A 17,071-nucleotide genomic window follows, 5' to 3' on the forward strand; every position below is an offset into this window, starting at 1 on the left:
ACTCTATCCAACAGTTGCTAATTTTGGAGAGCTCAGAGCTGGAGCTTTAATCTTGCAGTATGAGATGGGACTTATAGTATATATTAATTTAGATTTTATATTAATAATATAATGTAAGGTTTGCGCGTGCATGCACTTCACATGTTTACATTTAATTTCTTAAGTCTTTAAATAATCAAACTGAAAACCAGAATACTGACACATTTGCATAGTCATCATAGTCATCCAGTCAGTACTGGAGCGTGGGGAGAGCCTGTGGGACTTTGTCCTACAGCCTCCAAGGGAGGTGTGAGGTGTCCTCGTATGAACCTTGTTGCCGAATGTGCCTGGAGACATCTGCCACGGCCAGAGTACACCTGACAGGGTTCTGGGAATACACGGATGAGGCCTTGGGGACCGGTGCGAAACAGCGATGCCGAGCACAGGACAAGAGATGGGGGGATGGAGTGGGCGGCGGAGTTTTTGTGGTAACCCCAGATACGGTTGCCGGGGCCGCAGTGCTGCCAAGCGCCATGGGCCAGGATGGCCTTTTGTGACGTCCCCCAGCGACGCACTGCGACATCACCGAGCGACGGATCGTTACCAGGCATCCCTCGCTGCTTACACTAGGGCGCCGAGTCTCAGCCAGTCACTTTGCGCCCACACTCCAGCTGAGCGAGGTCGCGAGGTTTGGAGTGGGGAGTGAGGCCTTTGGTGCTGGTGTCGTGCTCGGGACGCTGTTTGTTGCAGCTCTCGGTGCTCGACCCCAGAGCCATTTCCCGAGGATTTTCCCTTGCCCTGCCGGCTTCAGGCAGGCGGGACAGGCAGGCGGCACACTCGCAGTGACAGAGGTGAGCAGTGTGGGGCAACCTCATGCCGGGGAGCTGGGAGGGTGTCCTTCTTGAGGGATGTGGGTATTTCTTCCACCTCTGCCCAGGCCAGCCAACGATCGTGACCTCTCTTCCCGTTCTTGTGCAACACCCATTGCTGCAGTGCCGGTGAGAGGGAGCGGCTCGACATCCCCAGCTGCCCCTCCAGCCCACTGTAGCACGTGGAGATCCTGGCCACGGAGCTGGAGAAGCGCCGTCCCACGTCCCTGAACAGCTGGGAGGAGGCCAGCTTTGTGAAGCCGTGCCTTCGCTGGTTCTGCTACCCGTGCGTTCTGCGGTGGGCTGAGAGCAAGCCCCCCCCGTCAGACGTGCTCCATCACTCTGCACTTCTCTCTTGGCAGGAAATAGTGTCGGGCAAGGAGGAAGCCATGGGGGAGAGCGGCTCTGCTGCAAGGGACGGCAGCAGCAGCCAGCAGCCCCAGGCAGGGCCCTCGGAGGAAGCAGCAGTCTCCCGGTGCCCCATCTGCCTGGGAAGCATTCAAAATGCAGTGTACCTGGCCTGCATGCACGTCTTCTGCTTGGTCTGCATCCGGGTGTGGGTCAGGAATTTCCAGGACTGCCCAATCTGCCAGCAGCCTTGCAGAATGCTGCTGCGCTCGGTGCGAGGCAACGGCACCTACGAGGAGCACCAGCTTGGCTCGCCCGCCAGCCTGCGCAGAGGGACAGCCACGGAGAGGGCCCGCAGCCGGTCCCCGCACCGATGCTCCGACCTGCACAGTCGGCCCATGGACGGACACGGACACTCCTTGGCTGGCAGGAGCGGGCCTGAGCAGCCTGACCGCGAAGAGAGGCTGGGCGCAGCTGCGAGGCACAACCGTGCACAGAGGCAGGGAGCAGCTCCCGGGAACAACCATGAAGAGAGGCAGGGAGCAGCTCCGGGGCCTCAGCTTGCACAGAGGCCAGGCGCAGTGCCGCGGGATGCCCCGAGGCAGATGCCGGGCGCAGCTCCGCGGGATGCCCCGAGGCAGATGCCGGGAGCAGCTGTGGGGGATGCCCATGGACAGAGGCCGGGCGCAGCTGCGGCAGATGCCCATATGCAGAGGCTTGTTGCAGCTGCAGGGGATGCCCGCAGACGGTGGCCAGGCGCAGCGGCGGGGGATGCCCAGAGGCGGTGGCCGGGTGCAGCTGCAGGGGATGCCCGCAGACGGTGGCCAGGCGCAGCTGCGGGGGATGCCCAGAGGCGGTGGCTGGGTGCAGCTGCAGGGGATGCCCGCAGACAGTGGCCAGGCGCAGCTGCGGGGGATGCCCAGAGGCGGTGGCCGGGTGCAGCTGCAGGGGATGACCGCAGACGGTGGCCAGGTGCAGCTGCCGGGGATGCCCAGAGGCGGTGGCCGGGCGCAGCTGCGGGGGATGCCCAGAGGCGGTGGCTGGGTGCAGCTGCCGGGGATGCCGGCAGACGGTGGCCAGGCGCAGCTGCAGGAAATGCCCACATGCAGAGGCCGGGCGCAGCTGCGGGAGATGCCCACATGCAGAGGCTGGCTGCAGCTGTGGGGGATGCCCAGAGGCGGTGGCCGGGCGCAGCTCCGGGGCCTGGTCGCCAATAAAGACAGGGAGAAGCTCCAGGGCCTGACTGTGGACTGAGGCCGGACGCAGCTCTGGGGCCCTCCGACACCATCTCCCAGCAAGCTCCCGCACCCAACGCTTCTCTGGAGCCAACACCGTCGGGTGCAGGAGAGCGTGCAGGTGGCCCTGCTGCTGCTCCGGAACCACACAATAGCACGGTGCAGCTGCGTCCCCTCGGCATCCGCCTTTTCTGCATCCAATAAACATCGTCGTGCTTTCCGGGACATGTGTATTTCATGACCAAAGAGCAACCGACCGCGGGGTATACTTTCCATCACTGTCTCGGCAGTGCGGGAAAGCCAAAGGGGAGAATTTCTCCAAGAGCACCATGATTTCCCTTCAGCTAAGGGCTGCAACAGGCAACGTGTCCCTCCTGCTCTCCCAGCCTCCCACTCCCGAGCACCAGGGCAGGGCTGCCCAAGAAGTTCCCTGCCCATGGTAGGAGGGTTGGAACTAGATGATCTTCGAGGTCCCTTCCAACCCAAACCGTTCTATGGTTCTATGATTCTCTGCTGGGTTGCCAGAGCCTCAGCCCAAGCGAGAGCCAGCTCGAGAAAGCTGCAGTCCACTGGTCTAAGAGCCTCGATACTGAGAGGGGGCGAAGACGGACACTTCTCTCTTGGCACAGTCCTTACACGAACACTCATGGTGCACTGAGGGGAGGAGCAGAAACTGGGCTGAGCTCCTTATACTAGCTCTGGGGCGAAACGACTTGCAGAGATCCTGGGAATCAGCATCTCAGGTAGGAAAACCGCTCTGTGCAGGAAAGGCTGAGACCCAATACTTCCATATGGCAACCTGCTTCTCCAAAAGGGCAACAAAGCAGTGATCTGTGCAGTGCAGGGCTGTTTTCGAGCAGGCTGCTGGCCTTCTCTTTAAAAGGAAATGGCAAACTGGTGAAGTTCCCACTGACTGGAAAAGGGAAAACATAGCCCCATCTTTAAAAAGGGGAAAAAAGAAGACCCAGGGAACTACAGGCCAGTCAGTCTCACCTCTGAGCCCAGCAAGATCATGGAGCAGATCCTCCTGGCAACTATGCTAAGGCACATGGAAAACAAGGAGGTGACTGGTGACAGCCAACACGGCTTCACTAAGGACAAATCCTGCCTGACTAATTTGGTGGCCTTCTATGATGAGGTTACAGCATTGATGGATAGGGGAAGAGCAACTTCCCCTCCCCTAAAGCATCTCAGCATGCTCCAGATTACAAACCTGTAACAGTGGGCCAGCTGCTTATCCTAATGACTATCTTCAGCTCACCTACTTATGAAGTACCTACTGATCGATATTACTTTAGAAGATCTCCTGCTTTCCCCAATTTCACCCTCTGATTACAACTGGCTGCTTAGAAGCCTTCTCTAATTCCACTTCTTACAGAGACCAGATTCGTCAGCCTTGCCCTGTCATAAAGTTCACCTCAAAAGTGGTGCTGTTTTGTGAGTTTCCACAGAGGAGGAAATACAGCTTACTGTGCCTGCAACACCTTAGCACCTTATCATCAGTAATGCCAGGGACCTGCTATTGGCAGCTCCGTAACTTTCCGCCTCAGCTGCTACAGCAGCATTTCCCAGAGCCTCTGCTTTCCCGTGTGTTCCCACAGTGCCAGTCTGCTGCTGTTGGTTTCATGGCCTTGCACCCGCAAACCCTGATGCTGGTGTCGGGGTGCGTCCTCACAGGAAATACACTGCTGAGGGTGTAAAGAACGCGTCCCTTTGCTTCTTGTGCCTCAGATTTTCGTTCACAGCAGCAAAAAACAAGTGTAAGTCACAACAGAGCAGACAGCAGCCACTCAAATAACCAATAAGCACTATGCCGTAATGCCAGGGCAGGGACGGGACCACCGGTCGGGGCACGACGCCGGCAGACCCTGCTGGGCCCGCGGTTTTCCTCACGGCGTGGTGGGAGGGCGACGAGTGAACCGAAGAAGTACGGCGGCCCCGGGGCCGGGCCCGGCCTAACCTCCTGTTGCCTCCCCCGGTACGATTCCGACGGTTAATTAGCAGATCCGCGGACTAAAGGAAGCTCCTCAGGGCGCGGCGCAGGCCTCGGCGGGAGGCGGGAGACGGCAAGCGGGAAGCCGGAGGCCGTCGCCCCGCCCAGCGCCTGTAACGGCGGCGGGAAAGGCCCCGGCTCCACAGCCTCCGCCCTCCGAGCCAGGGGAGGCGACGGCGAGTCGCTCGGCCGCTCTGCCCCCACCGCCGCGCCGGCCTCTATGGTTCCGCCAGAACCCGGAAGCGGCAGCTGAGCGATGGCGGCGGAGGGGAGTGCGGCGGCGGAGCTGCAGCCGGAGGGGGAGAGCGGCAGCGAGCCGGAGGGCGGCTTCGGGCAGCTGCTGGAAGAGGAGGAGGAGGGGGAGGACGGCGGCTACGTGCTCTACAGGTAGGGCCGCAGCGGCACAGCCCTCGAGCGAGCGGCCGGGCCGGGGCTCCCTCCGCCGCGGGTGAGAGGGCGGCGGCGGCGGCGCGTCACGTCGTGTCGTGTCGGGGCGTGTTGTGCACGCCCCTCCCCCTCCCCCCCCCCCCCCCGGAAGGGGTTTTCGGGGTTGGGGGCGCGGGATGGCAGGAGCGGGGTTCGGAGGGCGGTAGCGGGTCGTGGCAGCCGCCGCCACTGGGGCGGCGGGAGCAGTGGGGAGCGGGACACGCACACGCGCTCGGCTCCGTGCCGTGCAGGGGCCGGCGGAGGAGGAGAGGCCGGGCGGGAGCCGCCAGGGCCTGCCAGGGGGGTCGTCCGCGCCGCTGCCTCTATCCGCTCGCTGGAGGGGACGGTGTCGCCAGCCGGAGCAGAAAGCCTTAGGATGCAAAACGCTGGAAGCCGCCGACGTCGCACACCGCTCAAAGCCGAGCCGGCGATGCCGCCGTGGCAGTCTGAGGGCGGGGTGATGGACTACCTTCCTCTCTCAGGTTGTCTGACAACTGGATTTCGATGCTGTTGCATACGTCAGCACCTCCTTTGCTTGTTTATGTGCTGGTCTACGTTATGGACAACAGTGTAGCAACGTTTATCGTGGCTGTTGAAAACAAGGATGTGAGGCTGGACATGGATTTGTGTGTGTAGCGGTTTGAGCAGAATTTTGTTCTTTTTGGAAGCATTGTAAAGACAAAACCGTATATTTACAGGGACAGGAAGGAATGGGCAGATATTGAACCTGTGCCTCAAAACGATGGGCCAAGTCCTGTTGTTCAGATCATCTACAGTGAAAAATGTAAGTTTTAAACGTGTTCTGCACTGAAAACTTAAGATGGTTAGATTTATGCCTGTCCTTAGTGTTGTTAAAGCAAGACTTCACCTTTTGAATAACATGTTTCCTAAAGTAATACTGTGAAGAAGTTAATTTAATAGTTATGGTGGTTGCGTGTGATGTTTTCACCAAGCATCTCTGAAGTTGAGTTTTCACCTGAGATGTTAACAGCTGAAGTTTTATTTTAAAATCATATGACTTAAGAGGCAATGCAACAGACAGCCTGATTCACACAATAAGACATTTAAAGCCCACAAATGGAAGAGAAATGTATGGAGCTACTGCATCTGGGGAAGTAGTGTGAGTAAGGAGCAAGGAACTTTTCTGATTGTTTTGAATGTTATTCAGATGGTGTATTTTTAAAATATTTTTTGCAGTTTTTCAGCATGCTAGTATCATTAGAGGTTTCAATCAACAGTACTGTCAATACGTAGCTATCATTTTAGAGCAATATGTAAATTACAAGCAACGTGTAGCTACCATTTTGAAGAAGTGTATTTAAAGTACATGACATACGAAGTAACTTCAATGGTTTATTAACCTTACCCCCTAATCAGGCCGTTGCCTCATAGCCTTGTTATCTGTTTAGTTCGAGATGTCTATGATTATTTCCGGGCTGTTCTGCAGCGGGATGAGAGAAGTGAAAGAGCTTTCAAGCTAACAGCAGATGCCATTGAATTAAACGCTGCAAACTACACAGTATGGTAAGTGATAATATTTGGATTATTTCTATTGTCATTTGATTGCCGACCTCATATGTCTTTAAAAATTTTATTAGTCTAATCAGGGCGTGACTAGTTGAGTTTCCCCAGAGAAGTAGTCTTCTGTGTAACTTTCCAGTGAGCTCCTGAAGAAAGCCTTTGTTCAGTATTTTCCGTGTCTCATTTTGATTTGGTGGTTTTCATTCATTGGCTTTGAGGATATTATCAATCAAGGTCAGGATTATCCACAGAAAGAACTTCGCTGTTTAAAATTAGGTCACTTTCCTGGTAACATGGCCTTAGCAAAATGCTGAAGATGCCCTCAGTTGACTTCAAGAAGAGACATAAAAGCATGATTGCTGCTATTTCCTGGTAAATAATTGTATCCTTACTATATAGTGCGTTTTAGAAGATCTGTCAGCTTAACGTTCAGTTAGGTAATGAAAAAACAGTGATACCCGGCTAGTACTCGGAGTAGGGCCTTTTAACTCTTGAATGCTAACAAGTAGCTCTTGTACGTCTTTATTCCACTAACTTGCATAAAATCAGAAAGTTTACACAGAAGTCATAGTTTCTGTGGTAAGACTAGTGTGGGTAGACAGAGGTTAATTTGAAACAGGATTGCTGTGATCTTAGATAACATGCTGTTGTAACAAGTTGCATTCCAGTTCTCCACTGTTCAATAATTGAATGGCCTTTAAGAGAACTGGACACATGGTTTAGTTTTTTGCACTCGTTTTAACTTGGTATCTATTAGAAGAACTGTGAACAAAGGTTCTTCTGTGTTGTCCTCTGAGAATTTTAGGAAAGCCCTGTTGCGGTGTCCGAATGCTTGATTTTCATACAGGCATTTCCGGAGAGTCCTCTTGCAGTCTTTGGGAAAGGATCTCCATGAGGAACTCAAGTATATTACAGCTATCATTGAAGATCAACCAAAGAACTACCAAGTCTGGTAAAGTCATACTTTCTTTTCAGTTCTTAACATTTTTGCAGATAATTTTTGTTTTGTAAATTGTCCGTGATAAGTTGTGATCGTTGATCCTAAAAGTCGTTAGGAGTTGCCTCCTGCATCTACTCCAGTGGCAGTGGTGGAGGAGTTAAATGGAGGTGCATCAGTATCACTCTTTATCAGCTTGTTCTAAACATATGATTATGACATGCTGAGAAGGTCTTGTTTTCTTTTAATTTCAATTTTTAAACTGTCAAGTCTGACAGATCAAAAAAATTACTTATGAAAAGGCAAACAAAAAGAAAATAGAAATCAGTATTTTTTCTTTTATTGGCTCTTGAGACTTTTGCTTACCTATTGTTAGGTTTTTCCCCAGTGAGTGGGAGTAGGCAAAACAGCAGCATTGATATGCTAGAGAAATTGTGTCGTAATAGAAATTTTTATTCCACCAGAGTCTTTGGCCATGAGTATCAAAAGTGGAAATGTGTTACTTCAAGTAAACATAACTTGTCTAAAAGGAGGTGGTTGGCCAATGTGTGTATGCAGTTACAATTTCTTATAGTATTAGTATGCATCATATATTTCTCAGAGCCAAGTGAAATGTTTTCTTGTATTTAATTTGAAGTATTTAACTAGTGGGTTTCTTCTAAGTAGTACAGTTGCTATATGCTGTTTTAATACAGACCACACATTCACAAAAAAAATTTTAAACTGTTCTAAAAATAGTTTCCTCCTCTTGTCATTAGGCATCACAGACGGGTGTTGGTGGAGTGGCTGCAGGATCCGTCCCAAGAGCTTGAGTTCATAGCTGACATTCTTAACCAAGATGCCAAAAATTACCATGCGTGGCAACACAGACAGTGGGTTATTCAGGTGTTGTATCCACAGAACTCTTGATTTACTACATAACCTGCTCAGGTTGTAGAGTTTTGCTTCTTAAATACAATCTGAATTGTGTTTGGCACTTTGTTTCTTAAGGCTTAAGGGGGAAAAACAATTGCATTTCAATTTGTGGAAGAGGTTAGTGATAAACTTGCCTTTGAAGCAGCAAGTTCAAAAAGGTCTGTTGTTGGCTGCTTACTGTTTCGTGTGTGAATTTAATGATACCACTGTGTGCAACTGAATAGTGTATCATGTTCCTAGCGTACCTTTCTTTATTTTTCTTTGAACTTTGTATTGATTTCTTTAAAAAAGTCTCTGTATCTAATGTTCAGAGGACTTAAGTGCAAGGGGAATATATTTTAAAAATAAGAACTTTTATTTGCGATATTCTCTCCTCCTGATCTTTCCATAGGAGTTCAAATTATGGGGCAATGAACTGGAATACGTAGACCAGCTTTTGAGGGAAGATGTGAGAAACAACTCTGTTTGGAACCAGCGACACTTTGTCATTTTCAACACCACTGGCTACGATGATCCAGCAGTCCTAGACAGAGAAGTCCAGTTAGTAATGCTGTTCATGCTCGCGTTAAGCATTCTCCATTACAGGAAAGCAAAGGAATACTTTACTTTGACAGTCACTGTGGGCTTGTCTTTCCTGTTTTTATTGCAGTTTTTGTGCTCACTCCCATGCATAGCAGATCAAGTGCTAGTGCTTATAGAGATGTGTTCAGTACCACTGATTTGCCAAGTAGTACTGAAACAAGCTATGCTTACCCTGGGCAAGCTGTTCTCGTGAATCCATCTTCGTGCCCAGCTGTGTACTGTGCAAAAAAAACTTTTGGCTTTTTATAGTCAGTTAGTTGTAGTGGAACCAGCCGCAGAAAATTTTATGACGCTGGAACCACATTAAGTTGTGCTGTTCATTAGTATCTTACGTCCTACCTGGAGAAAGCTTGGAAGGAGAGGCACTCTGTGTTGTAGTAACTGCTGCTTTACTAGTACACTAGCCATGGTTATTTAAAGATAACGTGGATGTGGATTGTAGGAAGAGGAATTGCCTTTTGTGAGGAATTTGATGCATATGGAAAAAGAAAGGAGCCTGCAGAGGTATGTGGTCAGCACAAAGACAACTTCCTGTGTCAGTTGGCTAGTTTTGAGGCAGAGGAGGTTTGGAAATTGTTTTGAAGTGATATGTTTGTAAGGGAAGACAAAGTGGTCTTCTAGCCATTTTGTTCTAGGGAGATAATATCAGGCAGGCCCAAGACAAGCTGAGAGCACCCAAAAAGCAGCAGATTCCAGGCAGTAAGTCAGCTCCATCGGTGGCCCAACTTAAATGCCTCTATGCAAATACACGTGGCATGGGAATAATAAACAAGAGGAGTCAGAGATGTGTCTGCACCTGCGGGGCTATGATCTTACTGGCATCACAGAGACGTGGTGGGATGAATTCTGTGACTGGAGTGTCAGAATGGAAGGATACAGGTCTTTAGGAAGCGCAGGCAGGGAAGACGAGGAGGAGGTGTCACCTTCTATGTCAAGGACCAGCTGGAGTGCATGGAGCTCCACCTGGGGATGGATGAGGAGCTGACTGAGGGCTATGGATCAGAATTAAAGGGAGGGCAGGGACAGGTGACATTCTAGTGAGGGTCTGCTACAGGCCACTGACCAGGAAGACCAAGTGGATGAGGTCCTCTATAGACAGATAGGAGCAGCCTCACATTCACAAGCCTTAGTCCTCCTGGGGGACGTGAGCCAGCCTGATACCTGTTGAAGGGAGAACGCAGCAGGGGATAAGCAATCCAGGAGGTTCCTGGAATGCGTTGATGATAACCTCCATCTCAAAGTGATAGAGGAACCAACAAGGAGAGGTTCCGTGCTGGACTTTGCTCTCACCAACAAGGAGGAGCTGGTGGGGAATGCGAAGCTTAAGGGCTTCCATGATTTAGGCTTGCATATTTCCAGCCTTTTATCTCAAGAGGTTAGATCTGACATCTTCCCTTGATCTGTTTATACGTGGTGCTGGGTTCAAGATAATCTTAAGAATGAGACTGTCTAAGGTTAAGACTTTCCACATGTCATGATAGACCTGTAGTTAGCCTGCTTGTTGCTTGATAAAATTGGTCTTTATCATAGTGACTGCAGAAGATTAAAAAAGGTTCAGAGTCGAGGTTTGTTTTTTTTAGTACTGCTTATTGAACTTTTTATCAGTATTTGTTGTCTCTGAAAATAGGCTGAATGCCTGGTTATGCTGGGGAAGGGCAGAAGGTAAAGTATGTTTTGTGAAGATGAAACGTGGCTTTATGACTGTACGACAGGTGCCTCTTGCTCTGCTTTTAGAGGAGTCATTTAATTGCTACTTGAAAAGGACTGGTGAAGAAGGCTATGTGAGCTGAAAGCTCAAGCTCTGCCTTTCTGTGGGTTTGCTCAAGGGCAGCCTCGTGAAAAAAGTTCTGCAAATAGGTACAGAGCATGCCACATGCAGTCATATTAACATAGCTCTCCTTGCTTTGTTATTGCCCATAATTTTGAGAACCGTTTGATTGCTGTATAAAATACAGCAAACGGAACACTTCAGAATTTAAAGTAGTTCTCATAACGTCTGCCTCTCTGAGACTTGCGGTGATTATATTGTGACACATTTTAAATCTGTGACCCAGTTGAAGTGATCTGCAAAAAGACTGTAATACAGGCTAGAGAGATGTATTTGGGAGTATCTGAGCACGTTCAGGTAATTTCTAACTGCATTGTTAGTGGTTGCATTTATCACCTTTTACCTTTTTCTCACAGATACACTCTTGAGATGATCACAGCAGTGCCACATAATGAGAGCGCTTGGAACTATTTAAAAGGGTGAGGCATCTTTCTTTGTGGGGCAAAGAGAGTGTCTGTAGAAGGTGTCTTATGCCTAACTCTTCACTGGAGAGAGCTTGTTGCTGTCCATTCTAGTGCTGTGTGCTTAAGCAGGCCGGCAACAACCTCCACAAGGGGTTAATATATTGGCCTAATTTCTCTGTAACTTTCCACTAAGTTTCTGGACCTGTAGTTCTTGTGGGAGGATTTCGAGTACTTCTCATGCTTTTTAAAAACTTGACCTGTGATGTTACTGGGTTCAAGAGCATAGAGTAGGAAGTAACGAGCATGCTTTCAGTCTAATTTCTGTTCATTTGAGCGTAACTGTACTAGCTTACTACAACATTAAGCTGTATTATTGCTGCGTGCAGCTTACCTTCTGCCTTACATGTGTTTGCACCCTTACTTCAAAACTGATCTCCAAAAAAAGGAGTCATAGCAAAAATGTAATTCTTCACACCAGATTTCCCAGTGCTATGTTTCAAGCCTGTTAACTTCTGTTCTAGGATTCTACAGGATCGTGGTCTTTCTAAGTATCCAAATCTGTTAGAGCAACTGTTGAATTTACAGCCCAGCCACAGTTCACCCTATCTGATTGCCTTTCTTGTGGACATATATGAAGATATGCTTGAAAACCAGTGTGATAACAAGGAAGAAACACTAAATAAGGCATTGGAGGTATGTTTTGAGAGCTTGGCTTTGCTTTTCAGGCATGCCACCTATTGCTCTCTTGTTTTGTATCCCGATAAAATGGGATTGATTTTCATAAATAGAACAGGTTACTTGCTAATCACAGGAGCTCTATGAAGAGTTAAACATGAAAGGCAAATAATCACAAGGGTCTCATGAATTTATCTATAAATAATAACTTGCCAGTTACAAAATCATTGCAAGTTTTCTTCATCTGGTAGTAAAGGAAGGTTTCTAATACTGCCTGCAAAAGGAAGGAGATGTTTGAACAATTAAGGAGTTTCCAATGCTAACATCGTAGCATGAACTCACTTTCTTCTCTGTAGGATAGTGACTCTTGTTCTTAGATCACCTGTATCTAAACAGAATCTCAAGCTCCCTTTGCATGTCTTAGCTCTTTCTAAGAAGGCTGGCAGAATTAGCTTAAAGGCCAGCAGGCACTGGGGACATTGGTAAGGAATCTCAGGCACCGTTTCCTACAGAGAATAAATTACTTCTAGCAATGTTGTGTGTCTCCCTGTGCTTCATATTCGGGGAACTCCTTGCTGTGGTTCGTAGTTTTTACAAGAATTTTCATTCACTGTGGGACAGACTGGAACTCAGTATAATTAGAGCTTCAGTTCTTGCCTGGAGTCTCCGAGTTCCAACATTGTTCTTTCTCAACATTTTTCCTTTGTTGTGTTCCAGAACCGGAGTGTAAATAAGTGCAAGTGTGCCTCCCAGATTCAAGTCCCTTTATACTATTTCACTGATTTTGACTTCTTCAGCTATTTAGGCTTCGAAGCTCGTATGTCTCAGCTCTGGTTCACTGATTAAGGCAATGTCATCTGCATAATAAAAGAGAATTGACTAGAACATTTGCAGACAGTGTTCATACCGTATAATTTTAAAACAGCATGTCCTGTGAGTAGCGTTCACTCTGCTGTGCCTCACTGCTCACCCTATGCTTCTGTATCTGTATAGCACCAGCTCTAACATGTTTTGAGAAGAGGTTACTGACTTGTATGGAGAATCCTTTTTGGGACAGCCCACTAAGAGGAAAACCATAAACAAAATATCTCCTGTCAGTCCTTTGGGAGTCCTGAAGATTCAACAGCAGGATGTTCCCCCACTGTTTTGAATGAAGTGTTTTACAGCCTACTGGATCACTAAAAGACAGTCAAGCTTGTCAGGAAGTCACAAGTATACTCCAGTATACTACAGGCTGAATAGACTGGGGTAGATGACAAGAAGTAGGCACAGAAAGGAGTCACGGGGAAGCAGTTGCAACTGAAATAGGACTGGAGAAATTTCTGTGCAATGTCAGATTGGTTGACTGCCAGTTGGAGTTGACATCAGTTTGAGGTCATTGGACAGTTGCAAATCTGGTGAATAAAACAAGTGTTACGAGGAAAGGTGTTTCTAATAGTGGATGAACCATATATTGTATGCATTTTATAAAGATAATTAAAGATTCCATAAGCTTTTGGTGTAACACTCCGATCTCTCAATTTTTTTTCATAGTTGTGTGAAATTCTGGCTAAAGAAAAAGACACCATCCGAAAGGAGTACTGGAGATACATTGGAAGGTCTCTTAAGAACAAGCACAGCTCGGGCACTGAGCAGAGCACGCTGACAGACAAGCAGCAGTAACTGAACACGGAAGAAAACGTTGCTAAGCTCTCAAGCTGTTCTAACGCAGTACCAAGTAGGGTCACCAACTCGTTTGAAATCCAGTGTAGTATTCCCCTAGTGCAGAGGTATTGCAATGAAAGAGGAGCGCAGAGTGCTGTATAGTCTTGGGTCACTGCTGCCACTGGTGATAGCTCTAGGTGCAGTCAAGGAACGTATTAAGGCTTAATTATTGAAATGTACCAAACACAAAGGGTTTAGTTCCTAATAATAAATACATGAAGCTATACCTACTATTTGTAAGGCACTAAACCAATTTCTCATGCCTTGGCTTATCCACACGTGGTTCCTAACACCACGATGTCAGATGCCGCAGTAGTGACTGCAGGTAACTTAGCTGTAGTGGATGTAGAGTAACCTACTTCTGGTGAGTGCCAGCAGGCAGTGGCCTTCTGTGGGAGCAGCTACGCAGGACTGACAGCACAGGCTATTGTACGCAGCTAACGCTGAGTGTCATTTTGTAACAAAACCAGATAACTTAAAGCATTTGTCTGAAACTGTTTAGTGTGTTTCTTTGGGTCTTTAGATGTGCGTAGTCTGTTCTTCTCAGATCCTATTAGAGATAAATTATCACCTTTTAGGGGTGTTGGATTCTATTACATTGAGGTGTCCGGAGTATTTCGCACTGGAGTATTCTCATCCCAGAAACTCTCAATACACTTGGTGTATTCACTGGAGCCTTGAGTTCTTTTCTACACAGTCAGGAAAAATGCTTTGAGGACCCTAGAAGACGTGTGTAGTTTTTTCTTGGAATTCTGTTCAGACAGTTGAAAATCTGAAATTATTTTTTTAACTCTTTGTAACCAGACCAAATTGAAGTCAGAGGTCAGAAGAGATTATAGCTGACTGGTTAGGTTATGTATCTTCACTGAACTAGAAGGGAAGGAATGGTTTTATTTGGGACCTATTTGCATTAAATGTCTTAACCCTGTTGCTCCTATAGGCTTTTCATATTTTTCCCATGCATATATTCAGCTAAGAAGTATTTTTCTTCCTATTGTGTAAGAGAGAAGGTACCTGCAGTACAGAACTGCAAAGGGTGTGTATATCTGTGCAAGAAAACTGCTTCTGCCTTATTTTCAGTAAATGGCTGTTGTATACTGTGTTCTTAGCATAGACTGCTTGTCTGATATGAAATATTTTCTTGGAGATTATCATAAAGATAACAAAAAAATACTAGTATTTAATCCATAATAGGAAGTCTTTCTGATACTAAGCATTAAAAGCTGCTGCTGTGATTAAACCAAAGTGGAGATGATTTTAAATGCTTGAAATGTGTTAATTCAATACATTTTTGAAATTTAAAACAACTCACAGGGAGTGGAATTAATATAGGAAATTATATAGGAATTAGTATAGGAAAGCTACATAATTTTTTAAATGTTTTTGCCGCTTTCCTAGCAGTAAACATTTTTATAGTGACACATGAACATTTAAAATGGACATGAACTTCAAACTTTAGATTTATGTGCTTTTTTCCCCCCCTTTTTTTTTAACACAGTTAAACCTCCAGCTTAGAACAAAAGGTATATGTTTCTACCCCTGTAAATTGTTGCTAATTGAAACTACACTAAATACGAAGTACTGATCAGTCATGATGTTCAAGATCTTCAGGACAAAGTAATATATTTGCCACTACCAGTCAAGAAAGCTCAGAGAGATACAACAGTCAAATGCCATCCTTGAACATCATCAATTAAGAGGGAACAGAATTTTGCCTCTGCATATGGTGTTACTAAGTTCCCATATCTTTCATAAACAAAACTCAGAGGGGACTTGGAATAAGGCAGAGTATTCTTTATAGACACTGGCATGAATTTCAGGGAAAACAACTCATCCAAAGGTAAGATAATGAACAGTATCCATTGGTAACAGTGTATTTTGGGATGTGACCTCTTAAGTCACTTGTGATCTGAGGAAGATCTTGGATTTAGCCCTGCTGTGCTTCTGTGTCAAGAATGGTGGGACCCTCTGAGAAGACTCTTAGATTATTTTCTTATGGTATGGTCAACTTAAAGCCTTTTCATGCCTGAAGATGATGTCTAGAAGTAATTGGTACAGAGTCATGTACTGAGAAGGTTAATGGCATTTTATACCGGTTATACAAGCATAGCAATACTTGTAAAGACAATGCCACTTCTGAACTAAGTTTGCTAGTGAAGGGATAACCAGATACATACTGTAACAGAAAAATATCTCATCTCATGTAAAACAAATGTGTGACTAAAGAAACCACGCAAATCCTAAGAAAAAAACATGGAGACTAGAGTCCAGGTTTTTTGTGTGTTTTTTTTTTTTAAAGAAGGTCATGTTTTAACAGAAAAGTTCAATTTTTCTTTCAAATGTTTTATGTTTACTGTCATTTGGATTGCGAGGACGCTCTAAATTCTCTTCAAAATCACCTCAGTTCTGCGTAGTCAGCCATGCTTGGAAATACTGAGCTGTCAGAGCTGGGGAAAATGACAGGCTGCCCAGCCAGGTTGCAACTGCAGCTACCAAGCCTTTAATTTTAAGAACGTGTCTGAGATAGGATCTTTATCATGGAAGCCAGAGCTTCACAACAGGTATAGAGGAAAGGTTCTTACAGTAGGAAGTGTTAGATGCCTTTAACCTGTAGGCATTACTACTGACTACCTGTGATCCTAAGGTACACATCTTCATCTGTACAAGAAGTCTTACTGTTGTAACGAATTGTCTGTAGTGATGTGACTCATGTATAATTACTGAAGAGCTGTGCCTAAATGGAAAACTCTGTTGGTACAACTGCCCCTTGTAAATCAGTGTAATTGGAACATTCAGTGGAGTATGCAGAAATTAAAGCATATTAAATAATTCCCATGCATGCTTTCATTGGAGGCTGATGTCCTTCTTACCTTGGTCTAGCTGTGTCTATCTGTCTGTCTAACCTGTTGCTGACCTCCACCTTATTGTCTCTGTAACTCAGCTGACAAAACCGCGTGCAAGTCCATCCTAATCTATTCGGTACAAAACCACCTCAGCTAGCACAGAACACTTCTGTCAGTTGCTGTCTGACTGTACTGAGGCAGATCAGGAGCGTCCTGTTCAGCTGGACCTTCTGTGAGAGCAGTATCCTTCAGCAGGGAAGCAGTGAGGTTTCTAATCGCTCCCACCACGCGAAACACTTTTGCCCAAGTGCTCACAGGCAGTTCCTGCGGCGCAGTGGTGAGAAGGGGAGTATGGGTAGATGGACCCCTTCACGAGCACAAAATGCCTTAAAGCTTCTGTGGCTTTTGGAACAAAGGGGTAAGGGAACAACATTAAGTGATGGGGTGGAGTTATCCCTTATGGCCTTACACGAAGCCTTTGCAAATGCTGGTGGGCTTGCCTATGTGCAAGTTCAAAGGAGGCAGGGGGGAGACTGCAGGTGTGGTTTTTCTTGCCCTGTGCACGTCAATGGAGAGAGAGTATCTTTATTAAACACCTTGAGTCACATGTCTCAGACGTTGTTCCAGATATGGCATGGTGTATGCAATAATACAAAAAAATTGCTCCTCAGCCTAGCTCATGCCATTTTCTGAACACCAGTGCCTTCTGCACATTACTGACATTGTGGAATAAGTTATGTGCTTTGCACTTTCTATTCCAAGTCTGGTTTTAGTTGGTAATTACCCCGTGGCTTTTGGGTTGGAAGCAGGTT

At 46.9% G+C, this 17,071-nt stretch overlaps 1 protein-coding gene across 1 annotated transcript; it reads left to right on the forward strand.

The window, feature by feature from the left end:
- The first annotated feature begins 4,680 nt into the window (after positions 1 to 4,680).
- FNTA (farnesyltransferase, CAAX box, subunit alpha) lies at positions 4,681 to 16,242 on the forward strand. Its single transcript, XM_086628912.1, has 9 exons — positions 4,681 to 4,811; positions 5,549 to 5,634; positions 6,260 to 6,374; positions 7,219 to 7,323; positions 8,067 to 8,193; positions 8,615 to 8,763; positions 10,990 to 11,052; positions 11,559 to 11,730; positions 13,246 to 16,242. Exons 1-9 carry the CDS (start codon positions 4,681 to 4,683, stop codon positions 13,372 to 13,374), a joined length of 1,077 nt encoding a protein of 358 aa, XP_086485038.1. The 3' UTR covers positions 13,375 to 16,242.
- The last annotated feature ends 829 nt before the right edge of the window (positions 16,243 to 17,071 follow it).

The sequence above is a fragment of the Tauraco erythrolophus genome, chromosome Z (genome assembly GCF_009769465.1).
Source record: "Tauraco erythrolophus isolate bTauEry1 chromosome Z, bTauEry1.pri, whole genome shotgun sequence".
NCBI classification, from domain to species: Eukaryota; Metazoa; Chordata; class Aves; order Musophagiformes; family Musophagidae; genus Tauraco; species Tauraco erythrolophus.